The following is a 21,758-nucleotide window of genomic DNA, read 5'->3' as shown; positions in this document are numbered from 1 at the left end:
CTGATTGGGAGTCACTCAGGCCAACATAGATATACAAAACATAGACTTACACACCCTGGCTCAACATAACATAGTCCCCAGAGCCAGGGCGTGACAATAATGTTTTGATTCAATCTTGTGTCAGGGCTCACGAGTGGTGCAGCGGTCTAAGGCACTGCATCTCAGTGCTTGAGGCGTCACTACAGACCCCCTGGTTCGATTCCAGGCTGTATCACAACCGGCCGTGATTGGGAGTCCCAAAGGGCGGCGCACAATTGGCCCAGTGTCATCTGAGTTTGGTCGATGTAGGCCGTCATTGTAAATAAGAATTTGTTCTTAACTGACTTGCCTAGTTAAATAAAATGTGAACTGTTGTGTCCTCACCTTTAGTCTAATAATTATCCCATAATCTCCAAACTGTTCCCTTTTAATTGCTACCAAGGTTATGCATTTCCATATTTCTTCTGTAAGAAACATTTCAATTTAGCTTTTTCCATATGGGCCAATTCCCATCTGTTTAAGGGGTTAAGTTTGGATCAATTTTTGCGTTTTCCCATCTGTTTGGACGGAGTTGGGCTTGACAGGAGAGCTACCACCTGCTCTGCTCATATGTCCCTTAGTTTGGGGCCTCTGATGGATGAGTCTAAAAGAGAACTTAAGGTTACTTGAGTAACCCGTTACATTTACATTACATTTACATTTAAGTCATTTAGCAGACGCTCTTATCCAGAGCGACTTACAAATTGGTGCATTCACCTTATGATAGCCAGTGGGACAACCACTTTACACATTTTTTTTATTGTAATTTTTTGAGTGTGGGGGGGGGGGGGTAGAAGGATTACTTGTATACTATCCCAGGTATTCCTTAAAGTGGTAGGGTTTCAAGTGTCTCCGGAAGGTGGTCAGTGACTCCGCTGTCCTGGCGTCGTGAGGGAGCTTGTTCCACCATTGGGTTGCCAGAGCAGCGAACAGTTTTGACTGGGCTGAGCGGGAACTGTTCTTCCGCAGAGGTAGGGGGACCAGCAGGCCAGAGGTGGAAGAATGCAATGCCCTCGTTTGGGTGTAGGGACTGATCAGAACCTGAAGGTAAGGAGGTGCCGTTCCCCTCACAGCTCCGTAGGCAAGCACCATGGAGCTTCAACTGGAAGCCAGTGGAGTGTGCGGAGGAGCGGGGTGACGTGAGAGAACTTGGGAAGGTTGAACACCAGACGGGCTGCAGCGTTCTGGATGAGATGTAGGGGTTTAATGGCACAGGCAGGGAGCCCAGCCAACAGCGAGTTGCAGTAATCCATACGGAAGATGACAAGTGCCTGGATTAGGACCTGTGCCGCTTCCTGTGTAAGGTAGGGTCATACTCTGCAAATGTTGTACAGCATGAACCTACAGGATCGGGTCACCGCTTTGATGTTAGCGGAGAAAGAGGTGTTGTCCAGGGTCACGCCAAGGTACTTTGCACTCTGGAGGAGGACACAACGGAGTTGTCAACCGTGATGGCGAGATCATGGAGCGGGCAGTCCTTCCCCGGGAGGAAGAGCAGCTCCGTCTTGCCGAGGTTCAGCTTGAGGTGGTGATCCCACATCCACACTGATACAGTGGGGAGAACAACTATTTGATACACTGCCGATTTTGCAGGTTTTCCTACTTACAAAGCATGTAGTGGTCTGTAATTTTTATCATAGGTACACTTCAACTGTGAGAGACGGTATCTAAAACTAAAATCCAGAAAATCACATTGTATGATTTTTAAGTAATTAATTTGCATTTTATTGCATGACATAAGTATTTGATCACCTACCAACCAGTAAGTATTCCGGCTCTCACAGACCTGTTAGTTTTTCTTTAAGAAGCCCTCCTGTTCTCCACTCATTACCTGTATTAACTGCACCTGTTTGAACTCGTTACCTGTATAAAAGACACCTGTCCACACACTCAATCAAACAGACTCCAACCTCTCCACAATGGCCAAGACCAGAGAGCTGTGTAAGGACATCAGGGATACATTTGTAGACCTGCACAAGGCTGGGATGGGCTACAGGACAATAGGCAAGCAGCTTGGTGAGAAGGCAACAACTGTTGGCGCAATTATTAGAAAATGGAAGAAGTTCAAGATGACGGTCAATCACCCTCAGTCTGGGGCTCCATGCAAGATCTCACCTCGTGGGGCATCAATGATCACAAGGAAGGTGAGGGATCAGCCCAGAACTACACGGCAGGACCTGGTCAATGACCTGAAGAGAGCTGGGACCACAGTCTCAAAGAAAACCATTAGTAACACACTACGCCGTCATGGATTAAAATCCTGCAGCGCATGCAAGGTCCCCCTGCTCAAGCCAGCGCATGTCCAGGCCCGTCTGAAGTTTGCCAATGACCATCTGGATGATCCAGAGGAGGAATGGGAGAAAGTAATGTGGTCTGATGAGCCAAAAATAGAGCTCCACCATATTGAGGGGAGGATGCATGGGGCCATGTATCGCGAGATCTTAGCCAACAACCTCCTTCCCTCAGTAAGAGCATTGAAGATGGGTCTTCCAGCATGACAACGACTCGAAACACACAGCCAGGGCAACTAAGGAGTGGCTCCATAAGAAGCATCTCAAGGTCCTGGAGTGGCCTAGCCAGTCTCCAGACCTGAACCCATTAGAAAATCTTTGGAGGGAGCTGAAAGTCTGTATTGCCCAGCGACAGCCCCGAAACCTGAATGATCTGGAGAAGGTCTGTATGGAGGAGTGGGCCAAAATCCCTGCTGCAGTGTGTGCAAACCTGGTCAAGACCTTCAGGAAAGGTATGATCTCTGTAATTGCAAACAAAGGTTTCTGTACCAAGTTCTGCTTTTCTGATGTATCAAATACAATAACATGCAAATGAATTACTTAAAAATCATACAATGTGATTTTCTAGACTTTTGTTTTAGATTCCGTCTCTCACAGTTGAAGTGTACCTATGATAAAAATTACAGACCTCTACATGCTTTGTAAGTAGGAAAACCTGCAAAATCGGCAGTGTATCAAATACTTGTTCTCCCCACTGTATGTCTGCCAGACATGCAGAGATGCGATTCGCCACCTGGTTATCAGAAGGGGGAAAGGAGAAGATGAATTGTGTGTTGTCTGTGTAGCAATGATAGGAGAGACCATGTGAGGACATGACAGAGCCAAGTGACTTGGTGTATAGAGAGAATAGGAGAGGGCCTAGAACTGAGCCCTGGGGGACACCAGTGGTGAGAGCACGTGGTGCGGAGACAGATTCTCGCCACGCCACCTGGTAGGAGCGACCTGTCAGGTAGGACGCAATCCAAGAGTGAGCCGCGCCGGATATGCCCAACTCTGAGAGGGTGGAGAGGAGGATATGATGGTTCACAGTATCAAAGGCAGCAGAGAGGTCTAGAAGGATGAGAGCAGAGGAGAGAGAGTTAGCTTTAGCAGTGCGGAGAGCCTCCGTGACACAGAGAAGAGCAGTCTCAGTTGAATGACCAGTCTTGAAACCTGACTGGTTTGGATCAAGAAGGTCATTCTGAGAGAGATAGCAGGAGAGTTGGCTATAGACGGCACGCTCAAGAGTTTTGGAGAGAAAAGAAAGAAGGGATACTGGTCTGTAGTTGTTGACATCGGAGGGATCGAGTGTAGGTTTTTTGAGGAGGGGTGCAACTCTCGTTTTCTTGAAGATGGAAGGGACATAGCCAGCGGACAAGGATGAGTTGATAAGCGAGGTGAGGTAAGGGAGAAGGTCTCCGGAAATGGTCTGGAGAAGAGAGGAGAGGATAGGGTCAAGCGGGCAGGTTGTTGGGCGGCCGGCTGTTACAAGTCGCAAGATTTCATCTGGAGAGAGAGGGGAGAAAAAAGTCAAAGCATAGGGTAGGACAGTGAGAGCAGGACCAGCGGTGTCATTTGACTTAATAAATGAGGATCGAAGTTGAAGTCATCCACAGAGAGGGAGGAGGGAGGGGGAGGAGGAGGAGGATTCAGCAGGGAGGAGAAGGTGGTAAAGAGCTTCCTAGGGTTAGAGGCAGAGGCTTGAAATGTAGAGTGGTAGAAAATGGCTTTAGCAGCAGAAACGGAGGAAGAGAATGTAGAGAAGAGGGAGTGGAAAGATGACAGGTCCGCAGGGAGTCTAGTTTTCCTCCATTTCCGCTCGGCTGCCCGGAGCCCTGTTCTGTGAGCTCGCAATGAATCGTCAAGCCACGGAGCAGGAGGGGAGGACCGAGCCGGCCGGGAGGATAGGGGACATAGAGAGTCAAAAGATTCAGAGAGGGAGGAGAGGAGGGTTGAGGAGGCAGAATCAGGAGATAGGAGGGAGAAGGATTTAGCAGAGAGAAGAGATGATAGGATGGAAGAGGAGAGAGTAGCGGGCGAGAGAGAGCGAAGGTTGCGACGGCATATTACCATCTGAGTAGGGGCAGAGTGAGTAGTGTTGGAGGAGAGCGAGAGAGAAAATGATACGAAGTAGTGGTCAGAGACTTGGAGGGGAGTTGCAGTGAGATTAGTAGAATAACAGCATCTAGTAAAGATGAGGTCAAGCGTATTGCCTGCCTTGTGAGTAGTGGGGGGGACGGTGTGAGGGTGAGGTCAAAAGAGGAAAGGAGTGGAAAGAAGGAGGCAGAGAGAAATGAGTCAAAGGCAGACGTAGGGAGGTTAAAGTCACCCAGAACTGTGAAGGGTGAGACATCCTCAGGAAAGGAACTTATCAAGGCATCAGGCCCATTGATGAACTCTTCAAGGGAACCTGGAGGGCGATAAATGACAAGGATGTTAAGCTTGAATGGGCTAGTGACTCTGACAGTATGGAATTCAAATGAGGAGATAGACAGATGGGTCAGGGGGAAAAGAGAGAATGTCCACTTGGGAGAGATGAGGATTCCTGTGCCACCGCCGCACTGACCAGATGCTCTCGGGGTATGCGAGAACAAATGATCAGACAAGGAAAGAGCAGTAGGAGTAGCAGTGTTTTCTATGGTAATCCATGTTTCCGTCAGCGCCAAGAAGTCGAGGGACTGGAGGGTGGCATAGGCTGAGATGAACTCTGCCTTGTTGGCCGCAGAACGGCAGTTCCAGAGGCTACCGGAGACCTGGAACTCCACGTGGGTTGTGCGCGCAGGGACCACCAGATTAGAGTGGCAGCAGCCACGCTGTGTGAAGCGTTTGTATGGCCTGTGCGGAGAGGAGAGAACAGGGATAGACAGACACATAGTTGACAGGCTACAGAATAGACTACAATAATGGAAAGAAGATCGGAATGAAATAAACTAAGCATCTGGGAAAGCGAGAGAGCGGGGCCTCCCTCACGTTTCACTGAAACACTCAAATATAACTCTCCCAACTTCCACTTTAGATTAATAGACTTTAGTTAGTGTCTGGTCTATTAGCGATGCTACCAAACAGACTAGTTCTGTCTCTTACCTCTAGTTAGTGTCTGGTCTATTAGCGATGCTACCAAACAGACTAGTTCTGTCTCATGCCTCTAGTTAGTGTCTGGTCTATTAGCGATGTTACCAAACAGACTAGTTCTGTCTCTTACCTCTAGTTAGTGTCTGGTCTAATAGCGATGTTACCAAAAAGACTAGTTCTGTCTCTTACCTCTAGTTAGTGTCTGGTCTATTAGCGATGTTACCAAACAGACTAGTTCTGTCTCTTACCTCTAGTTAGTGTCTGGTCTATTAGCGATGTTACCAAACAGACTAGTTCTCTCTCTTGCCTCTAGTTAGTGTCTGGTCTACTAGCGACATTACCAAACAGACTAGTTCTCTCTCTTACCTCTAGTTACTCAAGACTAAAGCATCATCTAAGCTCAGAAGTATTCTGTACCAGTCCAGTGGCTCTGAGCTTCCAATAATTGAACATACACACCTCGAGATTCCACATGTTCTATTATTCATAAGGAAATATATACACTGCCATCCCCTTGACACTCACTCGTAAAGGGCTCTGTGGACTTTCCCTACACCAGGTGACATGTTCAGACTGTGAGTTACCAAACACTGTATCTATCTACAAAATATCTACACTATATCTATCTATCTACAAAACAACATCTGTCTGATTGGCTTCACCTCACTGCCTTCAATGAGCTGTAATTACCTCTCGTTTCTAATGCTAAATGACAAGACAAGTCATCTTTCTTGCCTTTTCAACAACCTCACTATTTTATGTATGCCAATTGTATTGTATGCGAAAAACAGGTGAATTTGTACGGCCATATTGTAAACAGTAGTGAAAGAATATGCATGGTGCTGACTTAATTTCGAAGTGCAAACCGACTGCTCGGTAAGCAATTATACCTCTACTCTGATAATATGAGTGAGGTACTGTATCTCACCGCGTTTCCCTTCTCGCTATGTGTAAGGAAGAAAACATATGCTTGATAATCAGTTCAGGGTGGGATTGTGGTGCATTATAAGAAGTGGGGTTCCCTCTTATCCACCATGCTTCCTGTCTACGACAGACGTTGTGTGATTGGAGCTTCCTTGTGGTCCCGTCTCGAAGGGCGTGTCCCCATATATGTGATACCTCACTCATATTATCAGAGAACCGGGGTTACGCAAGTAACCTTAAGACAATGCAAGGGTTATTTAGCATTCCAAATCAACCTGCTTATGCTGTGCTTTGTTTGTTGGATTTAGGCCATCTCTCTCGTTTTAGTTCAGGTGCATGTTGGATGTCACTTGCCCTGGATTAGACTAATACGGTTCTGGGGTCTTGGTTAAAAAAACTGCTTTATTGTATCACATTTTTGGTGGGATTTTGTTTGATACCATAATGATCCTGCCTTTAGTTTCCCCATGATTTCGGACAAATACATTAACCTTCTTGGCACTTTAGTTATAGCAGTGCGCCCACTATCCCAATGGATAGTACCAGGTTTAAATCAAACATGACCCAATTTCATAATATTTGGTGTCAGAAGTGGGATCCTACACATGTGAGACCATCAGAACTGTGTCTGAGCAGTATGGATGATTTTCTAGTACATGTGTTGTAGAATGAAACGCCTATATGCCATAAATGCTTATGGATTAAGAACCAATTAAAGGGTTAAAACAGAGCAGAGACATTTATTTAGTGCAAATGCTGTGCTTCTGATAAGAATGGTTCCCTCTAACTCCCCGCAGCCGTTCTGGGTATGTCAATGACATGTGACGGAGATAAAACTTCTCGTTTTGGCTGTGTGGAGATTAGAGTAACAATGGAACTAGTGTTATCACTTGTTTGTGCTTATGACCTGACACACATAGCCACATGCACATAGTCACAAGGAAAAACCATAGTGGCTCAGGGTCCTGGGAGGATAGCTTTTGGGAAAATCTTAAATGTATGTTATGGACATGACATGTGTAAACCATGTTTATGTATTAATTGATATGTTTTATAATGTGTTATGAAATGATAAGGGTAAAACAGAATGAACATAATTGATACTTTGTACTCCAGATGCATGCCTGGATAGTGAATATAGTCAATACAGAGTGTGATTGTTATTTAATGTGCGTATGTATACAGTATAATTTCTTGAGTAACACCACCAATATAATGAGATAAGTGACAGAGGCCCCATTTAGAGAAGCGCACGTAGCTCTTGTAAGTAAATAACATGTGACACCGAAGGATGTTAATCATGTACATATAATAGAGTAACTGTGTAGGTTGTATAAGCATGACTATGTATTTGTGTGTATAAAAGGAGAGCACCGGGTCAGGGCAAGCAGTTGCTCCATGGACCAGCTCGGCTTTGTTACGCTTTAATAAAGTCTATTCTGAATTCACAAGCTCTGGTTTTTTGAGAGATATTTTTGAGTTAAATATTTCTACCACAGCAGCTGTATGTAAAAGCTTAAAATAAGCCTTCCAGAGGTGATGGGGCAATGTGGTTAATCCTGTTCCGGGGCTTCACTACAAAGTACTACAAAACTAGCAGATTTTAGATAAATAGTCAGGCTTGGAGGAAATGGAAATGGTACACATTTAAATGGCATACTGAATGTCAAATTAGTATAGGTTGTTTCAGGTGTGCTTGGTATTTCACTACTGATTGTTATCATTTATCAAATATCATGATCTCGATAATCTGACTGAAAGCTGTCAACATGTTTGAATGTCCACTAAAAGTGAATTGCCGAGAAGGGCAACACATTCACCTTTACAACAGGAAAATACTTAAAAACCAGCACCTCATAATTTTGTGACTGAAAAGGGCCAATGGAATTCTTCGATGCAAATGTTTTAAAGGTCAGGTAACTTGTTTGACCTTCTAACCCAAGACAAGAGATTGAGTGGATATTATCTATACATTCTGGCTTCACATATAATTCACTCAAACAACAATTTTCATGTAAGAAAGATAAATATGACAGCAAGGTAATAGCAGACAACAGGGGAGCTGCCAGAGTATATCAAAACATAGATTCTGCCATTGTCTGAGATAATGTGAATACGTCATAGTCCATTGTTGCGTCTTTAATGAGAAGCATGATTCGCTTTCAACAGCAACAAAATCAAAACACATTCTAATTAAAAGTTCAGAATGCACTCCATGCAGGGATTAAATAGGAGAACAATTAAGTTAAACAAAGCAATTACACGAGGAAGAGGAAAGAAAATCATCCCGAAGGCCAAACCAAGTAAGAACAGCATTTTGAAATACAGAATAAAGAGATTTATTAACACTGTTGATCTTTGGCATACCAACAGCTCCTAATCCTTTGCACATATATTTAAGGACACAGGCAACACTTGTTAAAGCAAAATCTTTTAAATGTATACAAGCTGTACCCAAAAACATAACAACAAGTAGCTGACATAAGCCTAAGTAACGACTATAGTAAGTTACCTTCAACATTGGGGTGGGTAAATGCAGAATATTGCACATTTGGGTGGTAGCCCTGACCAGGACTCAAACCTGGGTGTAGCGACTATCAACCGGATACCTTAGCCGTTACGCCAGAAAATGCAAACTTCCTAATTGGGAGTAATATTCAAAAGCAACGTGATAAAGGGTTGTGACTTTAATCGCCCTACTTGCAGGCACAGGAAAAATCACATTGCCAAATATGACCGTTGCATTATAAATGGTAACATGGGGAGATATAGGAGGATTGCATGGAGGAATGGCCTACTTGTTGTCATAGGCCACTTGTCTTTGACTTACAAGTTGCTGGCCCTGTACTCCCCATGCAGCGTACTGTAGAATAGAATTCAGCACCTCTGGAGGATCCAGCTCCCATACCTCCCTGAAAAACAACATTAAGTAACAGTAACACTGCTGCCTAGAGCAGTGGAGGGCACATAAATAAGCTTATTAAATCGCTTGACCTCTTTGAGGTGTTTTACATGGTGTTTTTTAAAAAGCTGACACAGCTGACACATTTTGTTTTAAGGTCAGTGCTCAACTCCTCTCAGCCTACAGACTTGGACTGCCTGCATTTCAAATTAACATTTGAAAACTTGGACTGCCTGCATTTCCAATTAACAATAAAAAACTTTAAAAGCTAATTTCACAACATTAAAAATGAATTTCACAACATTGTTTTATCATCATAATTTAAATGTGCTTAACGCCTGAAATAAACTGCCTGAAAATAGATTGTCTTGACAAGTAAACAAACACATCAAGACCCCAACAAAGCACATGGTAAACAAGCAAACAAAACATACCTTGTGTGGATGTTATAAATGCTATATGAGGCCATGTATGAATGCCGGTAAACCTGGAACAAAAGAGAGAAAATAAAAAGGAGATTACTGCATGAAATATTTACGGAGGCAGCTTGGCTGATAACAACATCATAAAAACAGGCAGAGAAAGGCATCAAACAGAATAGACCGGTAGCTGTTTTCACAGATAGATTCTGCGGACAATGCAATTTGCATGGGTGACAGTTGGGAGATGAGACATTTTAATTCCATCTGAGAAATCGATCATGCAACCCCCATGACTTCAGGTCTGAAAGCCCGGGAGTATGAAAGACACAGAGAGAGAGGCATGAGGAAGGGAGGGAGGGAGGGAGGGGGAGAGAGAGAGAGAGAGAGAGAGAGAGAGAGAGAGAGAGAGAGAGAGAGAGAGAGAGAGAGAGAGAGAGAGAGAGAGAGAGAGAGAGAGAGAGAGAGAGAGAGAGAGAGCACCCAAATGGTTCTGACTGGGGTGTGTGTAAATCTGTCTATATACCCCTAGAGAAGCTGTGCCTGACATGATCATATAATTCAGACTGTAGACGGGGAAGAAAACAGCCTCAATGTTGCAATGTTCTCTGAAAATCCTATATGGTTAAAAGCTGCAAATTGGGTTGTGTGTCTGGGTGATTATGGTGTCAAATGCATATTTGACACCGAAGTGAGAACCACTAATGAATAAGAAACTCAGCAGATAACTGTACGTTTTCCAGGTTTTATGTTCTCTGGCTATGATGGCATTTGCATTGCAAACTGTGCAGAGAAAGAGAACAGACAGAGAAAGAGAAACTGAGAGAGAGAGAGTGAGTCAAATTGGCTTTTTACCAAATAACTGTATGACAGACCATGTATTCACCCTGCACACCCTAATTGACAAACAAACAAACCAAAACAAAGGCAAAGTCTTCTCATGCTTTGCTAATTTCAAAAAAGCTTTTTACTCAATTTGGCATGAGGGTCTGCTATACACATTGATGGAAAGTGGAGTTGGGGATAAAAAACACAACATTATAAAATCCATGTACACAAACAACAAGTGTGCGGTATACATGGGCAAAAAACACACAAATTTCTTTCCACAGGGCCGTGGGGTGAGACAGGGATGCAGCTTAAGCCCCAACCTCTTCAACATATATATCAACGAATTGGTGAGGGCACTAGAACAGTCTGCAGCACCTGGCCTCACCCTACTAGAATCTGAAGTCAAATGTCTACTGTTTGCTGATGATCTGGTGCTTCTGTCCCCAACCAAGGAGGGCCTACAGCGGCACCTACAGTGAGGGAAAAATGTATTTGATCCCCTGCTGATTTTGTACGTTTTCCCACTGACAAAGACATGATCAGTCTATAATTTTAATGGTAGGTTTATTTGAACAGTGAGAGACAGAATAACAATAAAAAAAATCCAGAAAAACGCATGTCAAAAATGATATAAATTGATTTGCATTTTAATGAGGGAAATAAGTATTTGACCCCTCTGCAAAACATGACTAAGTACTTGGTGGCAAAACCCTTGTTTTGGTCAGACGTTTCTTGTAGTTGGCCACCAGGTTTGCACACATCTCAGGAGGGATTTTGTTCCACTCCTCTTTGCAGATCTTCTCCAAGTCATTAAGGTTCAGAGGCTGACGTTTGGCAACTCGAACCTTCAGCTCCCTCCACAGATTGTCTATGGGATTAAGGTCTGGAGACTGGTTAGGCCACTCCAGGACCTTAATGTGCTTATTCTTGAGCCACTCCTTTGTTGCCTTGGCCATGTGTTTTGGGTCATTGTCGTGCTGGAATACCCATCCACGACCCATTTTCAATGCCCTGGCTGAGGGAAGGAGGTTCTCACCCAAGATTTGACGGTACATGGCCCGTCCATCGTCCCTTTGATGCGGTGAAGTTGTCCTGTCCCCTTAGCAGAAAAACACCCCCAAAGCATAATGTTTCCACCTCCATGTTTGACGGTGGGGATGGTGTTCTTGGGGTCATAGGCAGCATTCCTCCTCCTCCAAACACGGCGAGTTGAGATGATGCCAAAGAGCTCCATTTTGGTCTCATCTGACCACAACACTTTCACCCAGTTCTCCTCTGAATCATTCAGATGTTCATTGGCAAACTTCAGACGGCCCTGTATATGTGCTTTCTTGAGCAGGGGGACCTTGCGGGCGCTGCAGTATTTCAGTCCTTCACGGCGTAGTGTGTTACCAATTGTTTTCTTGGTGACTATGGTCCCAGCTGCCTTGAGATCATTGACAAGATCATCCCGTGTAGTTCTGGGCTGATTCCTCACCGTTCTCATGATCATTGCAACTCCATGAGGTGAGATCTTGCATGGAGCCCCGGGCCGAGGGAGATTGACAGTTATTTTGTGTTTCTTCCATTTGCGAATAATCACACCAACTGTTGTCACCTTCTCACCAAGCTGCTTGGCGATGGTCTTGTAGCCCATTCCATCCTTGTGTAGGTCTACAATCTTGTCCCTGACATCCTTGGAGAGCTCTTTGGTCTTGGCCATGGTGGAGAGTTTGGAATCTGATTGATTGATTGCTTCTGTGGACAGGTGTCTTTTACACATTAACAAACTGAGATTAGGAGCACTCCCTTTAAGAGTTTGCTTCTAATCTCAGCTCGTTACCTGTATAAAAGACACTTGGGAGCCAGAAATGTTTCTGATTGGGAGGGGGTCAAATACTTATTTCCCTCATTAAAATGCAAATCAATTTATAACATGGATTTTTTTGTTGTTATTCTGTCTCTCCCTGTTCAAATAAAACTACCATTAAAATTATAGACTGATCATTTCTTTGTCAGTGGGCAAACGTACAAAATCAGCAGGGGATCAAATACTTTTTTCCCTCACTGTAGATGTCCTGCACAGATTCTGTCAGACCTGGGCCCTGACAGTAAATCTCAGTAAAACAAAAATAATGGTGTTCCAAAAAAGGTCCAGTTGCCAGGACCACAAATACAAATTCTATCTGGACACCATTGCCCAAGAGCACACAAAAAACGAAAACAATGTTTTTGGAACACCTGCTCATTCAAAGGTTTTTCTTTAATTTTTTACAATTTTCTACATTGTAGAATAATAGTGAAGACATCAAAACTATGAAATAACACATATGGAATCATGTAGTAACCAAAAAAGTGTTAAACAAATCAAAATGTATTTTATATTTCAGATTCTTCAAATAGCCACCCTTTGCCTAGATGACAGCTTTGCACATCCTTGGCATTCTCTCAACCAGCTTCATGAGGTAGTCACCTGGAATGCATTTCAATTAACAGGTGTACCTGCTTAAAAGTTAATTTAATGCATTTGAGCCAATCAGTTTTAATGTGACAAGGAAGGGGGTTATACAGAAGATAGCCCTATAAACCATCAAGCGCTATGATGAAACTGGCTCTCATGAGGACCACCACAGCAATGGAAGACCCAGAGTTACCTCTGCTGCAGAGGATAAGTTCATTTGAGTTACTAGCCTCAGAAATTGCAGTCCAAATAAATGCTTCACAAAGTTCAAGTAACAGACACATCTCAAATCAAATCAAATCAAATCAAATTTTATTGGTCACATGCGCCGAATACAACAGGTGCATTACATCTCCTGAGTGGCGCAGTGGTCTAAGGCACTGCATCGCAGTGCTAACTGTGTCACTAGAGATCCTGGTTCGAATCCAGGCTCTGTCGCAGCCGGCCGCGACCGGGAGACTCATGGGCGGCGCACAATTGGCCCAGCGTCGTCCAGGGTAGGGGAGGGAATGGCCGGCAGGGATGTAGCTCAGTTGATAGAGCATGGCGTTTGCAACGCCAGGGTTGTGGGTTCGATTCCCACAGGGGGCCAGTATAAAAAAAATAAATATATATATATATATATGTAAGTCGCTCTGGATAAGAGCGTCTGCTAAATGACTAAAATGTAAATGTAAATTACAGTGAAATGCTTACTTACAGCCCTTAACCAACAGTGCATTTATTTATTTTTTTAAAAGTAAAAATAAAACAACAATAAAAAAAGTGTCGACATCAACTGTTCAGAGGAGACTGTGTGAATCAGGCCTTCATGGTCGAATTGTTGCAAAGAAAACACTACTAAAGGACACCAATAAGAATAAGAGACTTGCTTGGGCCAAGAAACACGAGCAATGGACATTAGACCGATGGAAATGTGTCCTTTGGTCTGGAGTCCAACTTGGAGATTTTTGGTTGCAACCGCCATGTCTTTGTGAGACGCGGTGTAGCTGAACGGATGAACTCGGCATGTGTATTTCCCACCGTAAAGCATGGAGGAGGAGGTGTTATGGTGTGGGGATGCTTTGCTGGTAACACGGTTTGTGATTTATTTCAAATTCAAAGCACACTTAACCAGCATGGCTACCACAGCATTCTTCAGCGATACGCCATCACATCTGGTTTGGGCTTAGTGGGACTATCATTTGTTTTTCAACAAGACAATGACCCAACACACCTCCAGGCTGTGTAAGGGATATTTTACCAGCAAGGAGAGTGATAGAGTGCTGCATCAGATGACCTGGCCTCCACAATCCACCAACCTCAACCAAATTGTGACAGTTTGGGATGAGTCAGTCCGCAGAGTGAAGGAAAAGCAGCCAACAAGTGCACAGCATATGTGGGAACTCCTTCAAGACTGTTGGAAAAGCATTCCAGGGGACTACCTCATGAAGCTGGTTGAGAGAATGCCAATAGTGTGCAAAGCTGTCATCAAGGCAAAGGGTGGCTACTCTGAAGAATCTCAAATATAACATATATTTTGATTTGTTTAACACTTTTTTGGTTACTACATGATTCCATTTGTGTTATTTCACAGTTTCGATGTCTTCACTATTATTCTACAATGTAGAAAATAGTAAAAATAAAGAAAAACCCTTGAATGAGTAGGTGTTCTAAATCTTTTGACAGGTAGTGTACCTCAGCCTAAACATCAGCACCACAGGTAACTTCCACAAAGCTGTGAACGATCTGAGAGACAAGGCAAGAAGGGCCTTCTATGCCATCAAAAGGAACATAAAATTCGACATACCAATTAGGATCTGGCTAAAAATACTTGAATCAGTTATAGAACCCATTGCCCTTTATGTTTGTGAGGTCTGGGGTCCACTCACCAACCAAGAATTCACAAAATGGGACAAATATCAAATCGAGACTGCATACAGAATTCTGCTAAAATATCCTCAGTGTACAGCATAAAACACCAAATAATACATGCAGAGCAGAATTAGGCCGATACCCGCTAATTATCAAAATCCAGAAAAGAGCCGTTAAATTCTATAAACACCTAAAAGGAAACGATTCCCAAACCATCCATAACAAAGCCATTACCTACAGAAAAATGAACCTGGAGAAGAGTCCCCTAAGCAAGCTGGTCCTGGGGCTCTGTTCACAAACACAAACACAAATAGACCCCACAGAGCCCCAGGACAGCAACACAATTAGACCCAACCAAATCATGAGGAAACAAAAAGATAATTACTTGACATATTGGATATAATTAACAAAATAACAGAGCAAACTAGAATGCTATTTGGCCCTAAACAGAGAGTGCACAGTGGCAGAATACCTGACCACTGTGACTGACCCATAATTAAGGACATCTTTGACTATGTACAGACTCAGTGAGCATAGCCTTGCTATTGAGAAAGGCCACCGTAGGCCGACCTGGCTCTCAAGAGAAGACAGGCTATGTGCACACTGCCCACAAAATGAGGTGGAAACTGAGCTGCCAAATGTATGACCATATTAGAGACACATACTTCTCTCAGATTACACAGACCTACAAAGAATTCGACAACAAATCCAATTTTGATAAACTCCCATATCTATTGGGTGAAATACCACAGTGTGCAATCACAGCAGCAAGATTTGTGACCTGTTGCCACAAGAAAAGGGCAACCAGTCAATAACAAACACCATTGTAAATACAACCTATATTTATGTTTATTTATTTTCCTTTTTGTACTTTAAGTATTTGCACATCATTACAACACTATATATAGACATAATATGACACTTGAAATGTCTTTATTATTTTGGAACTTTTGTGACTGTACTGTTTATTATTGTTTATTTCACTTTTGTTTATTATCTATTTCACTTGATTTGGCAATGTAAACTTATGTTTCCCATGCCAATAAAGCCCCTTAAATTGAATTGAATTGAAATTGAATTGAGAAAGAGAGAGAGAGAGAGAGAGAGAGAGAGAGAGAGAGAGAGAGAGAGAGAGAGAGAGAGAGAGAGAGAGAGAGAGAGAGAGAGAGAGAGAGAGATACCTGATTCAGACTCAAGTGTTTGATATATCTGTTTGAGCAGACAGGAGTCTAAAAACAGGGATGCCACAGCCGAGGATGGATAGCTCAAATTAAAAAGTGCTTCTTCATTTGAAAAGGATGCACTTTGCCACAGTGAATTATGCATAGTGCATGAGGACGGTGGAAAGGCCCGAAGGCGGTGGCAACGACGATGGAGGCGGGGGATGTGATAGCGCTAGATTGATGAGCGCCAAAAATACTGTTGACAAGCCAAGATTGGTGATCTCAGAGAGGGAGGGGGGGTGTAGAGTGCACCTCTGATGGCTTTGACAAAATATTTCTCAGTTGCTATATGCTGCTAACCAACAGAGACGCAGGTCAGGGTTAAAGCTCTGTAAAAACACATCCCTGGCTAGGAACTAAAACGCCCAAGCGTTTAGATGCGCTGAAACAAATTCAAGGTAAGCATTTGGAACTAGAGGTAATGAGCTTATGTGAAATATCCACAGCAGAACCACAGACTCTTGTTCCCTGGGAAGGCACAAGAAGAGGAATGGACTCTGTGACTTTTATTTGAACCCTATTGACTCCCTCCAGTTTGAGTTTTTCTTCCAAACACACTTTTGACCTTTGGCAAAAAAGTTTAAACTGCTTGTCGGATACAACTTTGAGTGTCTGCTAAAGTAGTCATTTTAAGAACCTACTTGCGCAGATACCTTTGCAGCAGGGTGGAATTCACTCTCTCTGAGGTGCTCCTCATCTCTAGCTTTCATAAAATGTCCTACTCTGTATATAATGATAAAAATGGCTAAAATCAGTTCCAGTATCAGTTGTACAGCTAGAGGATCATTTCGGAATGTTTCACATTGTTTCCCTCTCTACATCTCTTCAAGAGCTGGCACAATGACCTTTGTGTTCAGTGTGGTGATTTAAAAACAAGTAGGTTGACATTTTCAACTCCTACTGCACTAAAACTTTTGCTGCAGCTCGATGTTGAATACGAGTGGTCTGCGCAGGGCTGGGGGCATGGACGTTTTATCAAACACGATTAATCACACTGCAAAAGTTTAGTATAAAACCACACAGAGGGAAACGCCTCCAAACCATTAAAAAGCCCATGTAGTATTAATGACGATTTTCATCACAATGTTCCTTCATTTCAAATATAATCTGATTATTAAATTTGCCACACACTGACCATCCTTCCCTCCCTCCTTTCCTTGCTCCTCTTCCACAGCCAAGGTGACTCACCCGCTCCCTGCTCCCCTCCTCCCCTCATATTACGTATGCAAATCGGATTGAATGAAATTAAAACATGGATTCTCCTGATTTATGGGAGATGTGTGGAGGATCATGGTTCTGTATATTACCCAGAGATCCCCTAATCTCTGGCAGTGTGTGGCGTGTGCCTGGGAGCAGGGGCCCACAGATTAAACAACAGTTCAGACAGCTTTAGGCGCTCTTCTGTTCTGCCTTAGAGAAGGGTCCACTGGACAAGCTAACAGAGAAATGCATGCCAAGGTTTACAATGGCTGCTTTCAGCCTCTGGGTAAAATACATGTTACAAAATAGTATTTGAGCCAAAAACAGTCTTTGGCTGCTTGTACGTGTGAAAATAGTTCATTACATAGTAATAACATGTTTAAGGCTGTTAATTACTGTGTTATACAGTAGGACAGCATAATAAAAATGTGAATGATTGTTGTATCTAATCACGTGTCTAAAAACAGGTGCCTTGCTTGAATTTAGAAACTAAAGGCCTAGTTTATTGCCCTTATTCGAACATGACCACATTTAAGTCAACAATTTGCTCAACTGGCTGTAGGTTACAGAGGAGCCTTAACCAAATACAGTGAAAAAACTTAAGCAACTTCAAGCACCATCTAGCACCAACATAGCAGAGAGCCAATGAGCCAGCTTTCTTAGCACTCTCACCCAAAAACAAGTTTAATTGTGTCTCCAGCCCCACTGGGATCGATCCATTTATCAGCAAACGGGGAGGAGTGAAGGGGGGAGACCAATAGAATACTTCAGGGTGGGAATTATTTTAGGCTGTACGCCACTCTAGAGGTTCCTGTGCAATGAACGTAAGCGCAGGCTGCACCCCTACGAGTATCAAAGCGAAATGGTCCCCGAAGCTACTGGTGTTGTATCATGTTTTCCTACCTTACATATTTTGTGCACAATGTTGGCCCAGTGTGAATGACAGGATGCAACTCTCTCAGTACATCAGTCAGTATTTGGCCCTCAGCTTACCATAGCAATTCTGGACCCTTACAGCACATTGGCCCCATCAGATTAACTATAATAGCATGGGCCCTCAAGGTGCCAGTGCTGTGACGGCCGTTCAGTCTCAGAGGCCTACCAGACCCAATCTAGACCCATTTAGCGGGGAAGGGAATACGGATACGGTGATAATGGTGCTTAGGGCCCCAGGTGCTGCTTTTGGCCTGCTAAATCACACAACATTGGGTTATTTGGGTTACCGTGACCCCCGTATAGTCCTGATGAGATAGCTCTGATAGATTCTGTCTCTCCTTCATCTTCCTTTGTGATTCCCGCCGGGCTCATTTGTTCAGTAATCAGCCTTGAGGGGTTAGGCGAGGTAGGACCTACTGTATGTATTCAGCCTCTGCTCATTTGAAGGCGGCGAGCCACTGAATATAAAGCCTACTTCATCAATGTTACACACTGTTTTATCCTTCACAAAGATATATCAAGGTTTGGAGGACCAGAAGGTAAAGAAACTAAATTCTTAATCTATTTCCCTCGCCAGAATGTCAGAAAAACAATCACGATGTAATAAGCTTTGTGGTTTTACAATGTGAGAAAGAAGAGAAATGTAAAATGTTCGATTTGATTCAGATCTGTCATCAAATGAAATAAAACACAATTTCTTCAAAGAGTGACTGAATGATTGTATACAGAGGACACCCAAATAGCATATAATCTATGTCATGTCAAGTAAACAATGGACACCATTGTTTGGTGAGGTATGACCAATTATTTATATATACACTATATGACTGATAGGGGGCGCTGTGTTGAAGCCACCGTGCGTCCATCTTGGCACTCCCCCACCATTGTAAAAAATATTTTGGAAGCTATAGAAATGCATTTATTAATGTTTACATTTATTTTTGCCACATTTATTCTATTACAGACACGTTAATGCATACTTTCAAATTATATTATGTGAGCTAAACAGAAGAAAAAAAAAATGAATAAGTATATACAGTGGGGAAAAAAAGTATTTAGTCAGCCACCAATTGTGCAAGTTCTCCCACTTAAAAAGATGAGAGAGGCCTGTAATTTTCATCATAGGTACACGTCAACTATGACAGACAAAATGAGATTTTTTTTCTCCAGAAAATCACATTGTAAGATTTTTAATGAATTTATTTGCAAGTTATGGTGGAAAATAAGTATTTGGTCAATAACAAAAGTTTCTCAATACTTTGTTATATACCCTTTGTTGGCAATGACACAGGTCAAACGTTTTCTGTAAGTCTTCACAAGGTTTTCACACACTGTTGCTGGTATTTTGGCCCATTCCTCCATGCAGATCTCCTCTAGAGCAGTGATATTTTGGGGCTGTCGCTGGGCAACACAGACTTTCAACTCCCTCCAAAGATTTTCTATGGGGTTGAGATCTGGAGACTGGCTAGGCCACTCCAGGACCTTGAAATGCTTCTTACGAAGCCACTCCTTCGTTGCCCGGGCGGTGTGTTTGGGATCATTGTCATGCTGAAAGACCCAGCCACGTTTCATCTTCAATGCCCTTGCTGATGGAAGGAGGTTTTCACTCAAAATCTCACGATACATGGCCCCATTCATTCTTTCCTTTACACGGATCAGTCGTCCTGGTCCCTTTGCAGAAAAAACAGCCCCAAAGCATGATGTTTCCACCCCCATGCTTCACAGTAGGTATGGTGTTCTTTGGATGCAACTCAGCATTCTTTGTCCTCCAAACACGACGAGTTGAGTTTTTACCAAAAAGTTATATTTTGGTTTCATCTGACCATATGACATTCTCCCAATCCTCTTCTGGATCATCCAAATGCACTCTAGCAAACTTCAGACGGGCCTGGACATGTACTGGCTTAAGCAGGGGGACACGTCTGGCACTGCAGGATTTGAGTCCCTGGCGGCGTAGTGTGTTACTGATGGTAGGCTTTGTTACTTTGGTCCCAGCTCTCTGCAGGTCATTCACTAGGTCCCCCCATGTGGTTCTGTGATTTTTGCTCACTGTTCTTGTGATCATTTTGACCCCACGGGGTGAGATCTTGCGTGGAGCCCCAGATCAAGGGAGATTATCAGTGGTCTTGTATGTCTTCCATTTCCTAATAATTGCTCCCACAGTTGATTTCTTCAAACCAAGCTGCTTACCTATTGCAGATTCAGTCTTCCCAGCCTGGTGCAGGTTTACAATTTTGTTTCTGGTGTCGTTTGACAGCTCTTTGGTCTTGGCCATAGTGGAGTTTGGAGTGTGACTGTTTGAGGTTGTGGACAGGTGTCTTTTATACTGATAACAAGTTCAAACAGGTGCCATTAATACAGGTAACAAGTGGAGGACAGAGGAGCCTCTTAAAGAAGAAGTTACAGGTCTGTGAGAGCCAGAAATCTTGCTTGTTTGTAGGTGACCAAATACTTATTTTCCACCATAATTTGCAAATAAATTCATTAAAAATCCTACAATGTGATTTTCTGGAGAAAAAAAAAATCTCAATTTGTCTGTCATAGTTGACGTGTACCTATGATGAAAATTACAGGCCTCTCTCATCTTTTTAAGTGGGAGAACTTGCACAATTGGTGGCTGACTAAATACTTTTTTCCCCCACTGTAAAAACATTTTCCTTAAATTATAGTATTTAGAGATTACTAATGTTACCATCCCCACTTGTCACGGTTTACTACGCCAGAACCCAGAAGCAGACCAGGACAAGGTACTTAGAGAAAAAGGTGAGTGTTTATTAATTGACTCCCGAGTGAGGCTGAATAATCCAGGGACAGAGCGGGTGGCGTGGATGGGTTGTTGAGGGTGCAGTGGTAGGTCCAGACATGGCTCGGCAGCCGCCGACCATCAGGCAGAGGTTGGGTGAAGGTTCCGGGTGAGAGACTGCAGACAGAACAAAACGGAGGTGAGTACACAGCAAATCAACAAGGTGCAAAACAACAAAAACTAACGCTAGAACTCAAGGCTGATACGCTGACAAACATACTGTTCATGGCTAACGATCCGGCAGGAACTGGATGTTCGGCCAGAGCCTAAGAAGGGTGATGATCAGGACCAGGTGTGCAGATTGCTGATGGGATGCAGGTGCGGAACACAAGAGCGCTCCCCGGAGCGTTCCCGAACCCTCGGGAAACTGGAGATTACGAACAGGAACACTCGTCACCAGACAGGACCCGACTCAGACAGCCGGGATCGTTACAGTACCCCCCCTCCGACGAACGCCACCGGGCGGACTCCCGGAGCGCCAGGATGGAGGCGGTAGAAGTCACTGATGAGGTCCGCGTCTAGGACCTGTCGCCGCGGAATCCAACTCCTCTCCTCAGGACCATACCCCTCCCAGTCCACGAGATACTGGAAACCCCGGCCCCGCCCGTCTGGAATCCATGATGCGCCGCACCGTGTAGGCAGGACCACCTCCGATCATCCGAGGAGGAGGAGGAGGAGGCGGAGGAGGCAACAGAGGACTGAGGAGGACAGGCTTGAGGCAGGAGACATGAAAGGTGGGATGGACTCTGAGCGTCCTCGGTAGTTTGAGTCGAACTGCCACTGGATTGATCACCTTCTCCACCACAAACGGACCAATGAACTTCGGTAACAACTTCCTAGACTCAGTCCGTAACGGAAGATCCCGT

The 21,758-nt window shown here is 43.7% G+C and overlaps 1 protein-coding gene across 2 annotated transcripts in view; it reads right to left on the bottom strand.

Moving 5' to 3' along the window:
* Window positions 1-21,758, bottom strand: part of LOC121550489 (inactive dipeptidyl peptidase 10) — a 382,617-nt gene that overhangs the window by 54,321 nt on the left and 306,538 nt on the right. For both annotated transcript variants that reach the window (XM_041862762.2, XM_041862770.2), the window contains exons 6-7: window positions 9,621-9,673; window positions 9,115-9,196 (exon numbers count right to left, since the gene is read on the bottom strand). In XM_041862762.2, coding sequence (XP_041718696.1) covers window positions 9,115-9,196; window positions 9,621-9,673 — 135 coding nt within the window. The remainder of the gene's footprint in view (window positions 1-9,114; window positions 9,197-9,620; window positions 9,674-21,758) is intronic.

Source organism: Coregonus clupeaformis, chromosome 4, assembly GCF_020615455.1.
Source record: "Coregonus clupeaformis isolate EN_2021a chromosome 4, ASM2061545v1, whole genome shotgun sequence".
NCBI classification, from domain to species: domain Eukaryota; kingdom Metazoa; phylum Chordata; class Actinopteri; order Salmoniformes; family Salmonidae; genus Coregonus; species Coregonus clupeaformis.
Note: the sequence above shows the minus strand (reverse complement) of the source record. Positions and strands in the feature narration are given on the sequence as shown.